Consider the following 17,843-nt stretch of genomic DNA (forward strand, 5'->3'; position numbering starts at 1 on the left):
TTTTTTAAATTTTATTTTGTTTTTCAATTGATGTGGAACAAATGTAAACTCTATTTGTAGTAGATTATTTTCTTTTTAGGTTTCTGCTACATTCTGCTCCTTTGGTTTCCCAAACCTGTATGTACATTCTTTTTTTCCTATATATAGAACTCACTTGCCCCTTCACCAAGGGAGACAGTTCAGAGTTTAATCTCTTGCAAGGCTTCAAAATTTTAAATTCTTTACAAAAGTTATACTTAGCTTAAATTTAAATTGCAGACCATAGGCAGAGTACCTCCCTTAGCAAGTCTGTATTTTCTCTAACTTGGCTTGCAACTCTAATTGGAGTTCATTTCTCTCTTACGACTTTGCTTTAAGTGGCAAGGAGTCAGCACAGGACAACATTCTAAATTTTTCCTACCATTTCTTTTTGCTGTAGGCTCAGTTGGCATATGGTTTGCCTTCCACGTTTTGCAGATAACAGTTTGATCAAATCTTTTGTCACTCTTTAATAATATCACCAGCTTTCCAACTCTGGTGCATATCAGAGTTCTTAATATTTGTCTCATCAACTCCCCTTTTAAGTGAGTATCTTATTTTAGATTCTTTTATTGTACCACTCTACTTCCATGTCCCAAATTCTGCATTGATTAGGAATTGAATTCGCCTGCTGTTAAAGACACTTCTATAGTAGAAATGCATAAGACATCTGGAAGGTAGGCAATATTTGGAAGGTGAGGTGGAATGGCAACTTCACGAACTCATCATACACCTAGATTACTTCTTTTTCTGCTCCTATATCCTTAGTGTGTAGCTTCCATTCTCAAGAACACCTTATGACTCCAGATGGCTTCTTATGATCCCATCTATTGTACCTGCATTCCAGAGAACAGAAAGAGCAAAATGTGCATTGCCATCCTGAGTAATATTGGGGGCTGTTTTCCTCTGCTTCTGGTGCCTTGAGTGCTGAGATGCTACAACAGAAGTGATACAGCACATATTGCCCCCCAGAGATGCATGTTATCAGACGCATCTAAGAATCACTGCTGAGGTAATTATGAGGATTTCTTCTGAGTTCTCCGTTGCTCAAGTTTTCACATGCCCCAAGACTTAAGATAAAATGCTAGGAATGGAGTGGGAGGATTCAGGAATATCTGGGTCACAACATCATCACCCTAATTATTCTTACTCCATTTATTTTCCTTGCTGTCTTCCTCTTTTAGGGATCCAACTATCTCTTTAACCATTTTCCTACTTTTTGATACTGTTGAAACTTGAAATTTTCTCAGTAAACCTTTGCCAGTCTCTGGGATAGGAAAGTTGCAGAGGAAGGCCAAGCGGTGTGCTAAAGTAGCTAAAAAGCATATTTGGGATCACACCAGTGCCAGTGTTTCATAAAGTGGAATTAGAACTCCCAAACTTTTCTACCCTATACCCCACCCCTGCCCCATCATGACTTAGATTGAGTTGTTTTGCCTTGATGCTCTTTGCCTTGTGATTTTATGCAGAAAAATTTCTTCATGAAATGAAGAGCTGCTTCTTTACTTTCCCAAACAGATATAAGTTCTTCTCCATGCAGCTGCTTCTTCCTTCCTTCCACAGATAAAATTATATTCTTTTTGTCATTGCTTCCATCTTCCAGTTTTTCTCTGCCATCTCTGCTCCTGTGAATTGCTACCTTTGACTTTGTATTCTGAATCATTCTTTTTTTCCCAACTCATAAATTATCCTTAAGTCCATGTTACTGAGTCCTCTCTCCCCAGATACTCAGATCCAGCAGTTTTAACATTTTGCCACACTTGCTGTATGATTCTGTCTGTCCATCCATCCATCTACCTACCAATCCATTTTCTGAACACTTGAATGTAGGTAATAGACATCTTGCTTCTTGAATACGTAATACTGCCATGTCCATTTCTCAAGAACAAGGATATTCACTTATGTAAACACCTTAATTGCAGTTACAAAGTTTAAGATGCTTAACATTGATATAAAACTTATAGTCCATATTCCATTCATCTGTTGCAGTAATGTCCCTTTTGAGTCTTTTCTCCTCCTTTACCAGGTCCCATCCAAGATTTTGTCTTCCATTTATTTGTCATTGTCTCTGTATTTGCTCTTTCTTTTTCTTTTTTAATTGTGGGAACATATGTATTACATAAACTTTTCCATTTCATCCACTCTCAAGTGTACCATTCATTGGGATTAATTGCATTCACAATATTGTGGTACCCTCACTACATTCCATTACTAAAACTTTCTCATCTCCCCAAACAGAACCCTACACCCAGTATGCATTAACTTCCCAATACCCTTGTCCTCTGCCCCTGGCAACGTGGGCTCTAATTTCTGTCTCTATGAGCTTACATATGCTCCAGTATTTTCTTTGTAGTTATCAAGGGGCTTAAATTTAACATCCTAAATCTATAACAATCTTGTTTGCTTTGATACCAACTTAACTTCAGTAGCATATACAGACTGTTTCTGTACCCCTCCATTCCCCACCTTAATGTAGTTCTTGCCATGCATTGCATGTTTATACATTATGAGTCCAAAACCATTTATTTATTGTTACATTTTATGTATATGCCTTTTAGATCCTGTAGGAAGTAAAAAGTGAAGTTATAAATCAAAAATAAAATAGTACTGGCATTTTTATTTCCCCATGTTGTTACCCTCACTACTGGAGATCTTTTTTCTTTAGACAGCTTTGATCTATTGTCTATTGTCCTTTCCTTTCAACCTGTAGAACTGTCTTTAGCATCTCTTGCAGAGGCCGGTCTAATGGTGACAACTCCTCAGATTTTTATCTAGGAATGTCTTAGTCTCTTCCTCATTTTTGAAAGACAGCTTGACAATATAGAATTCATGGTTGGCAATCTTTTGCCTTCAGCACTTTAAATTTGTCATCCCACTGCCTTCTTGCTTCCATGGTTTCTGATGAGAAATCAGCACTTAATCTTATTGAGGCTCCCTTGTACGTGACATGTTGCTTTTCTCGTTATTGGAATTCTCTCTTTAAATCTTTGGCATTCAGCATTTTGATTATAATGTACTACAGCATGAGTTTATATGGGTTTATTCTCTTTGGAGTTCATTGAGTGTCTTGAATGTATACTTATTCTTTTATTAAATTTGGAAAAATTTCAACCATTATTTCTTTGAATATTCTCTCTGCCCCTTTCTTCTCCTTCTGGGACTCCCACAGTGTATATATTGATTTGCTTGATGGTGTTCACAGGTTCTTCAGGCTTTGTTCACTTTTCTTTATTCTTTCTTTCTTCTGTTCTTCAGACTGAATAATTTCAGTTTTCTTACTATCTTCAAATTTGTCCAATGATTCTTTCTTCTGCTAGCTCCAATCTGCTGTTGAACTCCTTTAGGGAATTTTTAATTTTTGTTACTGTGGTTTCGGCTCTCTTTGGTTCCTTTTTAATTTCCATCTCTATGTTGATATTCTGTTTGTGCTCATCTGTAATTTTCCTAATTTCCTTTAGTTCTTTGTCCATGTTTTCCTTTAGCTGTTTAAGCATATTTTGGACCATTTTAAGAAAGTCTTTGGAATGTCTCAGGTATGGTCCTCCTCACTGATGGTTTTTAATGCTTTAATTGTCTCCTTTCCTGGGCCATCATTTCCTGTTTCTCTGTCTGTTTTGTCATCTTTTGTTAAAACCTCCGGGACCATTTGATATTTTAATGTGTTATCGCTGGAATTTAGACTCTTCTTTTCTTTTAAGCTTGTATCCCGCTAGTATTATGACAGAGCTTTCCTTGCTAGGGGTAACAAACAAACAAACAAATCAATCAGTCACACACACACAAACACACATGACACATATGGTACATACCTACCTGTTTATCTACCTCTACCTACTTGCCTTTCCCAGTCTTTGCAGATTGACCTGTATGAGTGTTCTCCCCTGGGCTTATCCATAAAATGAAGTTGGAGAGTGCCTCCAGGCCAAAACACAGGGCCTCCCTGATCCTTTCTGCACATGTGTCTTGTCTTGGGCATGTGTGTGTGGCCCTAGGAATTTCCCCATTTACATGGATAAGGATGTGCCCTCTTCCCTATGAAACAGTTTCCTCGTGGCCTGGGCTCCACCCTGTATGTTCTACAGCCAGCAGTCCCTTGCCCCATGCAGTACTACTTGACTGCTGTCAAGATTTCCATGAGCTGCTTTCTACACACACAGGGCAGGTTCTCAGGTGGCAAGTCCCTCAGGCCACTACCAGACAGATGAGGTTAGACATATATGCTCCCAGTATGTGCTTGAGGGTTACTCTGTTCTGTCTGGATCCCTCTGAGAGTGTGGGCTGGCTCTGTTCCAAGATAATGAGGGGATAGAGGAGGAGCCAGCCAGGGCATCAGGAGATCCTACTGATTTTAAGTTGCCTTTTTCTCAGTTTGTTGGCTTGCCCTGTTACTGCAGTTCTTTAACTGTTTTCTGGAGCCCCGAGAAAGATGTTCCTGTTAGTTCTTGCTGGTTGTTCAAAGCTTCTCTGTGGAGGAGCCCTGAAGCATCTCACTCCACCCTCTTGAAAGGGACAGAGCTAGCCACCATTTATTGACTCTTCACCTACTATGTGCTAGACATTGGGGAGACAGAAAAGAACAAGAAAGTTCTTTCTTTCAAGGAACTCATAGTCTATTGGGAGAGTGATATAAAGATAATTACAATTCTGTATAAGTACCTATGATAGGGTTATTTGTACTCTACTATAGAAGCAGGATCTTATTCAGTTTAGGAGACAGAGGATGGGAAGAAAGGATTGACCAAGCTTTCTGGAAGGGGAGATATTTGATAAGAATCTTGGGAAAAAAAAAAAAATAGAAGGCAGCCAAAGTGAGAAGGCAGAGTGAGAAGGAAGGGGGTTACAGAAAGGATGACGCTTACTCCTTATCCAGATACTGTGTTTTATTTCAGACAACTTTTACCTGGCATGGTCTTAGGTACTGGTCTCTATCCTAAAAACACTTGAATTTTAATTGGGGGAGAAGGTGCCCTGTGTAGAACACTTAGTCATATGATGCTGTTAGGGAATGACAGTGAAGCAGCATGTTAGATGTCAAACTCCAAGAAGAAAGAGTAATGAAAGATGAATGAAAGCCAAAGTAGTTAAAAATGAAGAGATTAGATTTGGTTTACTAAGAGATAGGAGCCGTTGAAAGTTTTTTGGCTTGATAGAAAAAGCAGTGCTGGTAGGTTTCTCTTGGAATGTACGAATAGACTGGAGGTGGTTGGAGGGAAGGTTAGTGAGAAATAGTCCAGGATGCCAGCTAGGAAGCTGTTCGAGTAAGGTGAGGTAATGAGGGCCTGACATTTCTTAACCAGATTCCTTAGCCAGATTCCTCAGAGCCTTCCATGCAATTGTTTTTTTTTTTTAATTGAGATTGTTCACAAACCATACAATTATCCAAAGATCCAAAGTGTAGTCAGTTGCCCATGTTACCATCATACAGCTGTGCATCCATCGCCACAATTTTTTTTTCAATTTTTAGAACATTTTTCATCATTCAAGAAAAGAAATAAAGACAAAAAAAGGAAACCCAATCCTCCCATACCCCTTACCACACCCCCCTCCATTATTGATTCATAGTTTTGGTATAGTACATTTGTTACTGGTGAAGAAAGAATGTTAAAATACTACTTACTGTAGTATATAGTTTGACATATATATATCTATATATATCTTTTTCCTATATGCCCCTCTATTATTAACTTCTAGTGATAGTGTCATACATTTGTTCTAGTTCATGAGAGAGATTTCTAATATTTGTACAGTTAATCATGTACATTGTCCACCACAAGATTCACTGTTTTATACGTTCCCATCTTTTAACCTCCAGCTTTCCTTTTGGTGACATATGTGACTCTGAGCTTACCCTTTCCACCACTTCACACACCATTCAGCACTGTTAGTTATTCTCACAACATGCTGTCATCACCCCGTCCCTTTCCAAATGTTTAAATTCACCCTAGTTGAACATTCTGCTCATAATAAGCAACCACTCCCCATTCTTTAGCCTCGTTCTATTTCCTGGTAACTTACATTTCATGTCTGTGAGTTTACATATTATAATTAGTTCATATCAGTGAGACCCTGCAATATTCGTCCTTATGTGTCTGTCTTATTTCACTCAATATAGTGCCCTCAGGTTTCTTCATCAACCCATTTTTTTTAAGACGGTTTTTTCCATACAGCATACATTCCATCCTAAGTAAATAATCGTTGGTTTCCTGTATAATCACATATTTAGGTATTCAGCACCATCGCCACTATCTATATAAGGACATCGCCATTTCTTCCACAAAGGAGGAGGAAGAGTCAAAGAAGGCAGAGGGACAAAAGAAAAAGAAAAAAGAAAGCAAGAGGGAGAGGGAAAAAAAAAACCTGACAGCTAGAAAGCAACAAAAGGAAAGATAGCATTAAACTAAAGTAGAATAAAGAGTCAGACAACATCACCAGTGCCAGGGGTCCCATACCCTTCCCCTATTCCCCTCCCCCGCCCCCCAATATGCATTTAGCTTTGGCATATTGTCTTTGTTATAGTAAAGGAAGCATAATACAATGTTTCTGTTAACTATAGTCTCTAGTTTGCATCGATTGTATTTTCTTTTCAATCCCACCCTACTTTTAACACCTTGCAGTGTTGACATTCATTTGTTCTACCTCATGTCATGTTTGTACCTTTTATTACAATCGTTGAGCACTGAGTTATATAGTTAGTCTCTATCTTTTGTCTTTTGTTCTGGTGTCCCGTATGCTCCTAACCTTCCTCTTTCAACCATACTCGTAGTCATATTTGTTCAGTGTACTTACATTGCTGTGCTACTATCTTCCAAAATTGTTTTCCAAACGTTTCACTCTTTGTTTTTTCCTTTCTGTCTGCATTGCTTCCTTTAGTGTTTCTTGTAGAGCATGTATCTTGTTCACAAACTCTGTCATTGTCTGTTTGTCAGAGAATATGTTAAGTTCTCCCTCATATTTGAAGGACGGTTTTGCTGGATATTGGATTCTTGGTTGGTGGTTTTTCTCTTTCAGTATCTTAAATATATCACCCCACTTCCTTCTTGCCTCCATGGTTTCTAATGAGAAATCCACACATAGTCATATCATGCTTCCTTTGTATTTGATGGATAGCTTTTCTCTTGCTGCTTTCAGGATTCTCTCTTTATCCTTGATATTTGATAATCTGATTATTAGGTGTCTTGGTGTAGGCCTATTCAGATCTATTCTGTTTGGGGTATGCTGCGCTTCTTGGATCTATAATTTTATGTCTTTCATAAGAGATGGGAAATTTTCGTTGATTATTTCCTCTATTATTGCTTCTGCCCCTTTTCCCTTCTCTTCCTCTGGGACACCAATGACACATACATTCCTGCATTTTGTTTTGTCCTTAAGTTCCCAGAGACATTGCTCCTATTTTTCCATTCTTTTCTCTGTCTGTTCTTTTGTGTGTAGGCTTTCAGGTGCCTTGTTCTCCAGTTCTTGAGTGTTTTCTTTTGCCTCTTGAGATCTGTTGTTGTATGTTTTCATTGTGTCTTTTCATCTCTTGTGTTGTGCCTTTCATTTCCATAGATTCTGCCAGTTGTTTTTTCGAACTTTTGATTTCTACCTTATGTACGACCAGTGTTTTCGTTATATGCTTCAGCTCTTTCGCCATATCTTCCCTAAACTTTTTGAATTGATTTAGTGTTAGTTGTGTAAATTTCTGTATCTCAGTTGAAGTGTAAGTTTGTTCCTTTGACTGGACCATAACTTCGTTTTTCTTTGTGTAGGTTGTAGTTTTCCGTTATCTAGGCATCTGGTTTCTTTGGTTACCCCAATCAGGTTTTCCCAGACCAAAATTGGCTCAGGTCTTGGAAGGAGGGAATAGTATCTGGTTTCCCTGAAGGTGTCTTAGAAGATTGATGCACCCTGTGAGGCCTCAAGTCACTGTGCTTTTCTGCCCAGCAGGTGGCGCCTGTCAGCTTGTAGCTCTGGACTGGTGTAAGGAGGTGTGGTCTGTGTCTCTTTTCCCCCAGGCTCTGGGGTCCAGGTCTGAATGGAGGGCAGGTAGTAGAGCTGGGCCCCATGTTTTTCCTCTTAGGTAAGATACCCTCCCTAGGGAGAGGTCGTTGGCATTTGAATAGTTTCTCTGCCTGTGCTATCTCCACTCTTGGCTGGGTCAGAGTGCTGGGAACTGAAAATGGCTGAGGCTTTCTCCACTGAGTCAAACAAACGGACAGAAATCCCCCTTAAGAGCCAGTTCACGACCACCCTCTGGCTCTCCAGGGTCAGTCGTCACCAGAAGCCTGTCTGCTTGTTGGGGATTTGTAGCTTCTATTGAGCAGTCCACATTTGTTAATTAAAACCCTAGTTGGAGCTCAGCTGAGCTGTATTCACTTGCTTGGAGAGTGCTGCTCTCTAGCACTGCAAGGCTTTGCAGTTTGGGCTTGGGGGGAGAGGGGGCTCCCAGCTTGGATCCGCAGTTTTTACTTACAGATTTTATGCTGTGATCTCAAGCATTCCTCCCAATTCAAATTGGTGTATGATGAGTGGACGGTCACGTTTGTCCCCCTGCAGTTATTCCAGATTATTTACTAGTTGTTCCTGGTTGTCTGTCAGTTGTTTCAGGGGGACAAACTAGTTTCCACTCCTCTCTGTACCTCCATCTTCTTTCCCTTCCATGCAATTTTTAAATATACCACCATCTGTTTTCTTACACAGGTGAGTTTCTGTCATCACCATTCCAAAAATAGGTTTCTTTCTAAAGTTATTGGTGATCTGGCTAAATCTATTGGTCATCTCTTGTGTTCTCAACACTTAGTGGAAAACCACTGCAGCCTTCAGCCTAAGCACCAACAGTGGAAATGCTTTTTACCTTAAGGTCAAGAATATATAAAATTTAATAAATTGCAAACAAAAAAAAAGCCCCTCTTTTTTTAGAGTTTAGATTTTAGACTATTTTATAGTGTACTAAAATCTGTTCTAGCAGAACTGATGAATATAAGCACAACAATGGAATAAGAGAGAGGCATGCTTATGACTGGCTTCAAATTTTTAGTTAGAGCATCTTTGAAATACTAGGGACCTTTTCTTTCCAGGCTATTTAGATCTTAACTTTCTTCAAGACTCAGCTGTAGTTCTGTTCTCCTTTCTCTGTTCCTTAAGGCTCTAGTCCATATTGTCCTCCCCCTTTTCTGAACCTTCACAGCACCCTGAGTCCATCCTTGCACTTCTATTCAGCTCTTTTCTTGTGTCTCATCTTCCTAATTGAACTGTACATTCCTGGAGGACAGGGATTTTATCATACTTGCTTAATGTGAGAGGAGTGGGAATCTCTCTTAAACTAGCATAGCCCTGTACACATGTATAATTATGAATTCTTGTTAAATGTTATGATATGTATTAAATACCTACTTATTGTATGTTAACATTACTGAGACTATCATAAAGTTTCAATTATTGGCACTTGTGGAAAGGAACAGAAGGAAAAGATGGCTCTCAATAGGAGGCATCTGCAATATCAATTATATTCCAGTTTGGAATGTACTTTTATATTAACTTTAAAAGTGCATGTAACTGGCTGCTTTGGGAATTTGAACAAAATAAAGCTACTCAGTAGAGGCTTGGTTGAGGCAAGTAGAATGACAGCATGATATAATTATAGCCAATGTTTATTGAATGAAAAGTGAATAATAATGGAAGTAACTAATATCACCACCAACAGCAGCTAACATTTATTGACTACTTAACTATTTGCCAGGCACTATTCTGAGTATTTTATATCAGTGAGGTAGGTACTATTTTATCCCTCATTGTATAGTTGAAGTATGGTAGAAAAACTACTGGATTTGACATTAGGAGATGTGGGCGCTGGTTTCATTTCTGCTCTTAACTACCTGTGTGAATTTGGGCAAGCCTTTTTAATTTCAGCGAACCTCAGTTTTTTTATCTTTAGATTCATTGGATTAGTTTCTCCTCTCTAGGGTACTTTATCCACTCTGCTAACATTCTCTGATCTCTAAACTATCCTGTTTTCTTTTTCCACACTTTCTAATAATTTACTTCTTGCTGGGAACAAGTGTTTCTGCCTTAGATCATAGAGCAGGATGTCTTTTTTTTGGATCTCTGAAGGTGTTGTATAGAGAAATTTAAAGTTTAGGTTTCAGAGAAATGTGTACTGTAGAGATGGGGAGAATTTGAGAAAATGAGACAGGTGAAACCTTGGATCAGTATATCTGGAAAACAAAAAACAAAAACCAGATACCAGGACTATTTTCTGGCAGTGCAGATAGAATCCTAATGGCGGTCTCTTGGTTTATAATTGCTATTGCCTTGTCTGGGTTTACTTTATAGTATGTTAGTATCCTCCCAAGATACTCCTAGAGTTTCTATTATTGACCAACATTTATTGAATGCTTATTTCTGTGCACATGTTATCACATTTAATTCTCAAAGTAATATTTTAACTGAAGGTACTACTGTCTCTTTTTACAGATGAGAAAGCTGGGATTTATAGATATTAAATAACATTTTCACAGTGCCATAACTAGTAACTGGTAGAATCAGTATTTGAACTCCGGTCTGCCTAACTCCAAAAAGTCTGTGTTTTTTTGCCTATTCCTTATTGCCTCCTAGCAGTTCTGATTCTAAACACGTACCTCAGGTTTGCTTTTTAGCAACAGCCATCCTCATTGGGATGAGGGGCATATATTATGGGATTTTCTTAGCCAGATTTTTTTTCTTTTTGACTGAGGGACTTCAAGTTTCTTATTTTGTTTTCTTTCTTTATTTTTGTCACTAAGAAGTCTTTATGCTTCTTCATTTTCAGGGTCACTTTCCTGCTTCTTTGATTGCAGTTTGAAGGGTTTATACTCTCCTGGAAATTAGCAATTCTGTGAAATGTCAAGCTTCATTTCTATTTTCTTATCTTCACTGTTTAGTGCTGCTTCCTCCCTTCTCCAGAATATACATTAATGTGGCATTTTTTCTTTCTTTCCTTCCTTCTTTCTTTCCTTTCTCCCTCCCTCCCTCCCTCCCTTCTTTCTTTCCTTCCTCCCTTCCTTCCACATCTCCCTCCCTCCCTTCCCCCCTTCCTTCTATTAATTTTTCAGGCTTAGAGAGAAATACGTTACAGAATCCAGATCACCAGAAGTTTGCCTAAGCCTGTCCTCAAAATTTTAATGCTTTTTTTCTTGGCATCCGTTTATGTGATTTAGTCTCTTATTTCCTGTACTCCCAAATCTTTAGTTTCTTAAACTTATTCCTTGACTTGTTTTTAACAAATAATTGCCTGGTACTGCTTCTCCTCCTTTTCTCTTGTTTATCAGTGTCCTTGACTTTGCATTCCTCTTTTCTATCTACTCCCCCAGCTAGCTTGTCTGCTTGCTGTTCTTGTCTGAGTTGCTTTACTCTTTCTACCTCCCACCTGCTCAACTCTTACCTTTTTTCTTTCATGCAAACACTTGTGCTTATTTCTCAATTTCTTCCCTGACCTCTTGCCTCCACCTTACTTTTGGTTTTCCTCGTTTGTATGACTCCCCTAATATTCGTGCAAAAGAAATGCCTGATAGACAGTCTTAAGTTTTTAAAGGGCTCATGTAAAGAACTAGGCTGCAAACTGGGTCTTTCATACCAAGATTCTTGTTGTGCTATTTGAAAAGGCAGACCGTCTTTTTTTTGTTTTTTTTTTTTTTTGGGGGGGGGGGTGATTAGTATCAGAATAACTTTATGTAGGTATATTGTTCTGTATCTTAAATATTTTAAAACCAAGTTTGTTATGTTTTAGAGAGGAAAAATTTAAGAAAAAAGATGGGAAATGTTGATCCCTTAAATTTTTGGTTTGGTCGTTAACATACTCAATCTTTTTCCTCCAGATTTAACTCAGGCTTTCCCTCACTTTGGAACTCCTAGATTTGTGCATATTGGATATTTTGAGAAGCAGGGGTTCTTTCATTGATATTGACTAAGGAGTCTATTTACCTTCAGGATGACATCTGAACTGGAGAGCAGCTTAACATCTATGGACTGGTTACCACAGCTCACCATGAGAGCAGCCATCCAAAAATCTGATGCTGCACAAAATGCACATGGAACAGGGATTTCCAAGAAGAATGCACTCCTTGACCCAAATACAACCCTGGACCAGGAGGAAGTCCAACAGCACAAAGATGGGAAACCTCCATACAGTTATGCCAGCCTCATTACTTTTGCAATTAATAGCTCACCCAAAAAGAAAATGACTCTAAGTGAGATTTACCAGTGGATTTGTGATAACTTCCCATATTATAGAGAGGCTGGCAGTGGTTGGAAGGTAAGGATTTTATTTAAATTATTGTTTTTTTGCAGTAAGAATAGCAATATTGGTTTCTGTAATTCCTTGTTTGTATGACCCCCTAAAATTCATGCAAAAGAAATGCCTGATAGACAGTCTTCAGTTTTGGAAGCTCATCTACTTGAAGATGAAATTCTGATTATTAGTCATTTTTAGGATGTTAGAAAAGGAAATTAAATGTTTTTTTTTCAGGTGAATAACTATTTTTGGTAAAATGTTAGTTTGTTAGAGCTTTATTATATGACTGACATAGCATAAAATAAAAGCATAATTAATATAGATAGCATTCACTGGACAACACTGATATCCACAGTTCAGGTAAGTTGATAGTGAGTCTAAGGTAAAAAAGATCTACAACATAGTGTATTGTAGTTATTACTGTCTTCATCATCAAGGTTTTTTTTTTTTTTTTTTAAACTTTTTATTTTGAAAGGCTTTTGGATTTACAGAAGAGTTGCAATAAGAGTACAAAGGTTTCTTTATATAGAAGGATATATCCTTCATCCACTTCTCTAATGTAAACATCTTATATAATTGTAATATAGTTATCAAAACTAAGAAATGAATGTTGGTATAATACTATTAACTAAATAATACTGATTAACTACTAAGTAAATTAAAGAATTCATTCAGATTTCATCAGTTTTTCCGCTAAAGTCTTTTATGTTTCAGGGATCCAATCTAAGATTCCACATTGCATTTATTTGCAAGTCTCCTTAGTCTCCTATAATTTGTAACAGTTCCTCAATATTTTCTTGTCTTTCATGATCTTGACATTTTTGAAAGGTATCCGCCAAGTATTTTATAGAGTGTCCCTCAGTTTGAGTCTCTCATAGGTTTTCTCATGATTAGATTATTTGGGAAGAATGCTGCAAGGGTGATATACCCTTCTCTGCAGATCTGGTAATATTAGCCTTGCTTCCTTGGTTAAAGTGGTGTCTTCCAGATTTCTCCACTGTAAAGTTACTGTTTATCGCTTTGTAAATAATAAATGTTTTCTGGGGAGATATTTTGAGGGCTTACTAATACTCTGTTTTTCCTTAAACTTTTGTCCTTTAATTTTAGCACTCAGTGGCAGATCTTAACTGCAGCAGGTTTTACTGTGTCTTCTAATGGTGATTTTTTCTTTTCTGTCATTTCTTCTACATTTATTAATTGGAATTTTTCTGTAAGGAAAAGTTGTCCCTTCTCTTTATATTTATCTGTTCAGTCATTTATTTATAATAGCATGGACTCTCTGGTTGTAATCCACTACTGCTTATTTTGTCGTTCATGTTGTTACAACCTTGACTCTTTAGGTTTTTGTTTGTTTGCTTTTGTTTTTGTTTAGCACTTTCTTACTTTCTGGTTCCATAAGATGTCCCAGGCTCTCCTTGTACCTTCCCTTCCCAACTACTTCTTCGAGGAGCCCTGATTCCTCATCTAAGTTTTTGCTGTACCATCAAATTACTTGCTCAGCTAATTTGTATTATACAACAAATAATTCAGCTAACTTTCTTTTGTTTTTGCAAATATATTCATATTCTTATATAGGAATTACCCAATTCTGTGCTATGTTGGATGTGTGTGTGTGCATGTGCATGCGCGTGCTCAGGGAAGGGAGGAAGAGAGGAAGTTTACAGGGCTTTAGTTCTGCCACTAGTTGGTAGCTGCTCTTCAGTTTTTCCCAAATCTTCCTGCTTTCTTTTTCATTTGACTAGATTTATTAAAGACACTGATTTATTTTGCACCAGTGATGTGCCACACACTATCCCAGTAGTCAGGTGTTTTAGGGAAAGGTGTACCTTAATGACTAAATCTCTTCCTCAATTCTATGCCCTAGCGCAGTGCTTCCACTTAGTAAGCTTCAGTAATTGTGGTTTGAATAAAGCATGAATTGTAGTCCCAGTCTTCTTTTCTGCTTTTATTTTCTGCTATTTCATATGCTCTTTCTTCTACTCTTTTTAGCCTACTAGCTGGCCCAAGGAAATAAACACTTTGACTTCTTTCTTTTATGTTTCTCTTATTTTTCCTTGAAGTTTTCTCATTTTGAGAAAGAGATAAGTTGCATTATTTTATTCATTCTTATGGCTTATATGTTACCTCTCTTTTCCCTATAGAATTAATCTCTTTCATGTTTCCAGATTTTGTCCAGAGATCTTGTTTAATAGGTCTTTGTTTCTGTAACAACAGATCCTCAAATGATTGCTGTTTTTATTAATTTCTATGAGCCAGGCACTGTAGAAGAGAAGTTAAGTAACTTTCCAGTCTCTCAGCTGGAGAGTGATAGAGCCAAGATTTGTACCAGGTTTTGTCATATTTCAAAGCTCATATTATTAACCACTATTACAGGGCCTAGAATTTTTTTTTTTTTTTTTTTAGTTATTGTTGAATTTATTGAAAATTATGAATATATGCCATGTAGCACTTTTTTCCTTCTTTTTTAAAATTCATTTTTATTGAGATATGTTCACATACTGTGCAGTCATACAAAGCATGCATTCGGTTGTTCACAGTACCATTATATAGTTGTGCTTTCATCAACAAAATTAATTTTTGACATTTTTCATTATCACACACACAAAAATAATAAGCATAAAAATTAAACTGAAAAAGAATAATTAAAGTAAAAAAGGACACTTGGTTCCCCACTCCCCCTTTTTTCTACTCATCCATCCATATACCAGACAAAGGGGACTGTAGTCCATATGGCTTTCCCAGTCGCATTGTCGCCTCTCATAAGCTACATATTGTCTTCAGGATTCATGGGTTCTGGTTTGTAGTTTGATAGTTTCAGGTATTTACTGCTAGCTGTTCCAGTTCATTAGAACCTAAAAAGGGTTGTCTGTATTGTGTGTAAGAGTGCCCACCAGAGTGACCTCTTGGTTCCTTTTGGAATCTCTCTGCCACTGAAGCTTATTTCATTTCGTTTCACATCCCCTTTTGGTCAAGAAGATGTTCTCCATCCCATGGTGCTGAGTCTAGATTCCTCCCCAGGAATCATATTCCATGTTGCCAGGGAGATTCACTCCCCTGGGTGTCAGATCCCACTTAGTGGGGGAGGGCAGTGATTTCACCTGCCAAGTTGGCTTAGCTAGAGTGAGAGGGCCGCATCTGAGCAACAAAGAGGCATTCGGGAGGAGGCTCTTAGGCACAATTCTAGGCAGGCCTGGCCTCTTCTTTGTAGCAACAGTCTTGCCAAGGGCAAGTTCTGTGGTGGAGGGCTCAACCCATCAAACCACCAGTCCCCTGTGTTTGTGAGCATATCAGCAACCATCAAGGTGGGGAAGCCCAACACCCCTGCATTCTTCTCCAGCTCCTCAAGGGGGCTCTGTATAATTTTTTTCATTTTTTTTTAATTAACTCTTGTTTTAAAAATTAACTACCTCAAAAAAAAAATTTTAAAAATACAATAAAAAAACATTTCAAACAAACCGTAACAAAGGAGTAAGAAAAAGACAACTAACCTAAAATAACTAGTTTACTTCCAACATGTTCCTGCTCTACCCCAAGAAAATAACCTAATATAGCAACATTTCTGTGAACTTGTTCCTACCATACCCATCAGAAATTAACAAACCATGGTCATTCTTGGGCATTCCCAGAACGTTAAATTTACCCACGATAGCTTATTTGTTCTTATTGGGTTATTGTTCCCCCTTCCTTAATTGTTCTCTATCACTAGTTTCCCTACATTCTACATTATAAACCATTTATTTTACATTTTTCAATGTTCACATTAGTGGTAAGGGCCTAGAATTTTGCAAGCACTTCATAAATGTTTATTGATTTGAATTTGCCAAGGTAAGCTATTTCTTAATTGGCTGACTCACTATAAGAAGTTATTGTTAACAGTGTACTTAGAATAAGAGTCCACTCTAACAGAATAATTCAGTGGAGGAAGTAACATAATAAAAATTGACCCACGAATGAACTCGTTCTAAGCAAGTTGTATTGATCCATCTAGGCTGTGTTTTTTGGCTTTACTACTAGGCTATACTGTTTAGTAGATTCCTTTTATCGAGATTTGGAAAGAGGGAATGCTAGGAGATTTTGATAAACTGATTTGGTGATGGAAAGAAATGGTGGCTAGGAAGTAGAAATGGCCAAAATTTGAATAAGTGGCTTAGAAAGCCCACCAGGATTCATAGGTCTCTATCATTGTTGTAAATTTAAATGGCTAAAGGGATCAGGCAGGTGACATAAATGAGTAAAGCAAAAAAAAAAAAAAACTGAAGTGCAAATGTCTAATATAAAGGGAGCAGCTGTGCTCTAGTTGTTGCTTTTTAAAGGTATGTGGCAGATTTGCCAATTCCCCCCCCCACCCCAAGAAAGCCAGGAATCTGGATTTTATTTGTAATTTCCAGTTTTGAATGTTGGCAACTAATTCCACTTTTCTTAAATACTCTGCAGGCCAAACGTAAGTCTAAGGCCTGTGTTCAGTCTATGTACTACCCAGTTTGCAATCTCTGGTCTAAATCATGTCCCCCATTTTACCTTTCATTAATTTGGAAAGGATTTCTTTACCATCTACTCTTTTTTTTTTTTTTTTTTTTTTTTTTTTTTTTTTTTTATCATCATTTTATTGAGATATATTCACATACCACGCAGTCATACAAAACAAATTGTACTTTCGATTGTTTACAGTACCATTACATAGTTGTACATTCATCACCTAAATCAATCCCTGACACCTTCATTAGCACACACACAAAAATAACAAGAATAATAATTAGAGTGAAAAAGAGCAATTGAAGTAAAAAAGAACACTAGGTACCTTTGTCTGTTTGTTTGCTTCCCCTACTTTTCTACACATCGATCCATAAACTAGACAAAGTGGAGTTTGGTCCTTATGGCATTCCCAATCCCACTGTCACCCCTCATAAGCTACATTTTTATACAACTGTCTTCGAGATTCATGGGTTCTGGGTTGTAGTTTAATAGTTTCAGGTATCCACCACCAGCTACCCCAATTCTTTAGAACCTAAAAAAGGTTGCCTAAAGTGTGCGTAAGAGTGCCCACCAGAGTGATCACTCGGCTCGTTTTGGAATCTCTCTGCCACTGAAGCTTATTTCATTTCCTTTCACATCCCCCTTTTGGTCCAGAAGATGTTCTCCATCCCACGATGCCGGGTCTACATTCCTCCCCGGGAGTCATATTCCACGTTGCCAGGGAGATTCACTTCCCTGGGTGTCTGATCCCACGTAGGGGGGAGGGCAGTGATTTCACCTTTCAAGTTGGCTTAGCCAGAGAGAGAGGGCCACATCTGAGCAACAAAGAGGCATTCAGGAGGAGACTCTTAGGCACAAATACAGGGAGGCCTAGCCTCTCCTTTGCAGCAACCGTCTTCCCAAGGGTAAAACTTATGGTAGAGGGCTCAACCCATCAAACCACCAGTCCCCTATGTCTGTGGTCATGTTAGCAACCATGGAGGTGGGGTAGGCGAATACCCCTGCATTCTCCACAGGCTCCTCAAGGGGGCACTACATCGTTTTTTTTTTTTTTTTTTCCTTGTTTGTCTTTTTTCTTTTTTTTTTTTTTTTAACTTTCCCTTCTTTT

General features: G+C 38.0%; 1 protein-coding gene across 4 annotated transcripts in view; it reads left to right on the forward strand.

Annotated features, from left to right (window-relative positions):
- The window catches only part of FOXJ3 (forkhead box J3), a 212,635-nt gene that overhangs the window by 49,617 nt on the left and 145,175 nt on the right, over positions 1 to 17,843 (forward strand). For 3 of the 4 annotated variants that reach the window (XM_037827526.1, XM_037827525.1, XM_037827528.1), the window contains one exon: positions 11,959 to 12,283. In XM_037827526.1, coding sequence (XP_037683454.1) covers positions 11,959 to 12,283 — 325 coding nt within the window. Of the gene's footprint in view, positions 1 to 11,846; positions 12,284 to 17,843 lie in introns of all 4 variants that reach the window. The other variant, XM_037827527.1, reaches the window with a different exon arrangement.

This window comes from Choloepus didactylus, chromosome 2, assembly GCF_015220235.1.
Source record: "Choloepus didactylus isolate mChoDid1 chromosome 2, mChoDid1.pri, whole genome shotgun sequence".
In the NCBI taxonomy this organism is placed as follows: domain Eukaryota; kingdom Metazoa; phylum Chordata; class Mammalia; order Pilosa; family Megalonychidae; genus Choloepus; species Choloepus didactylus.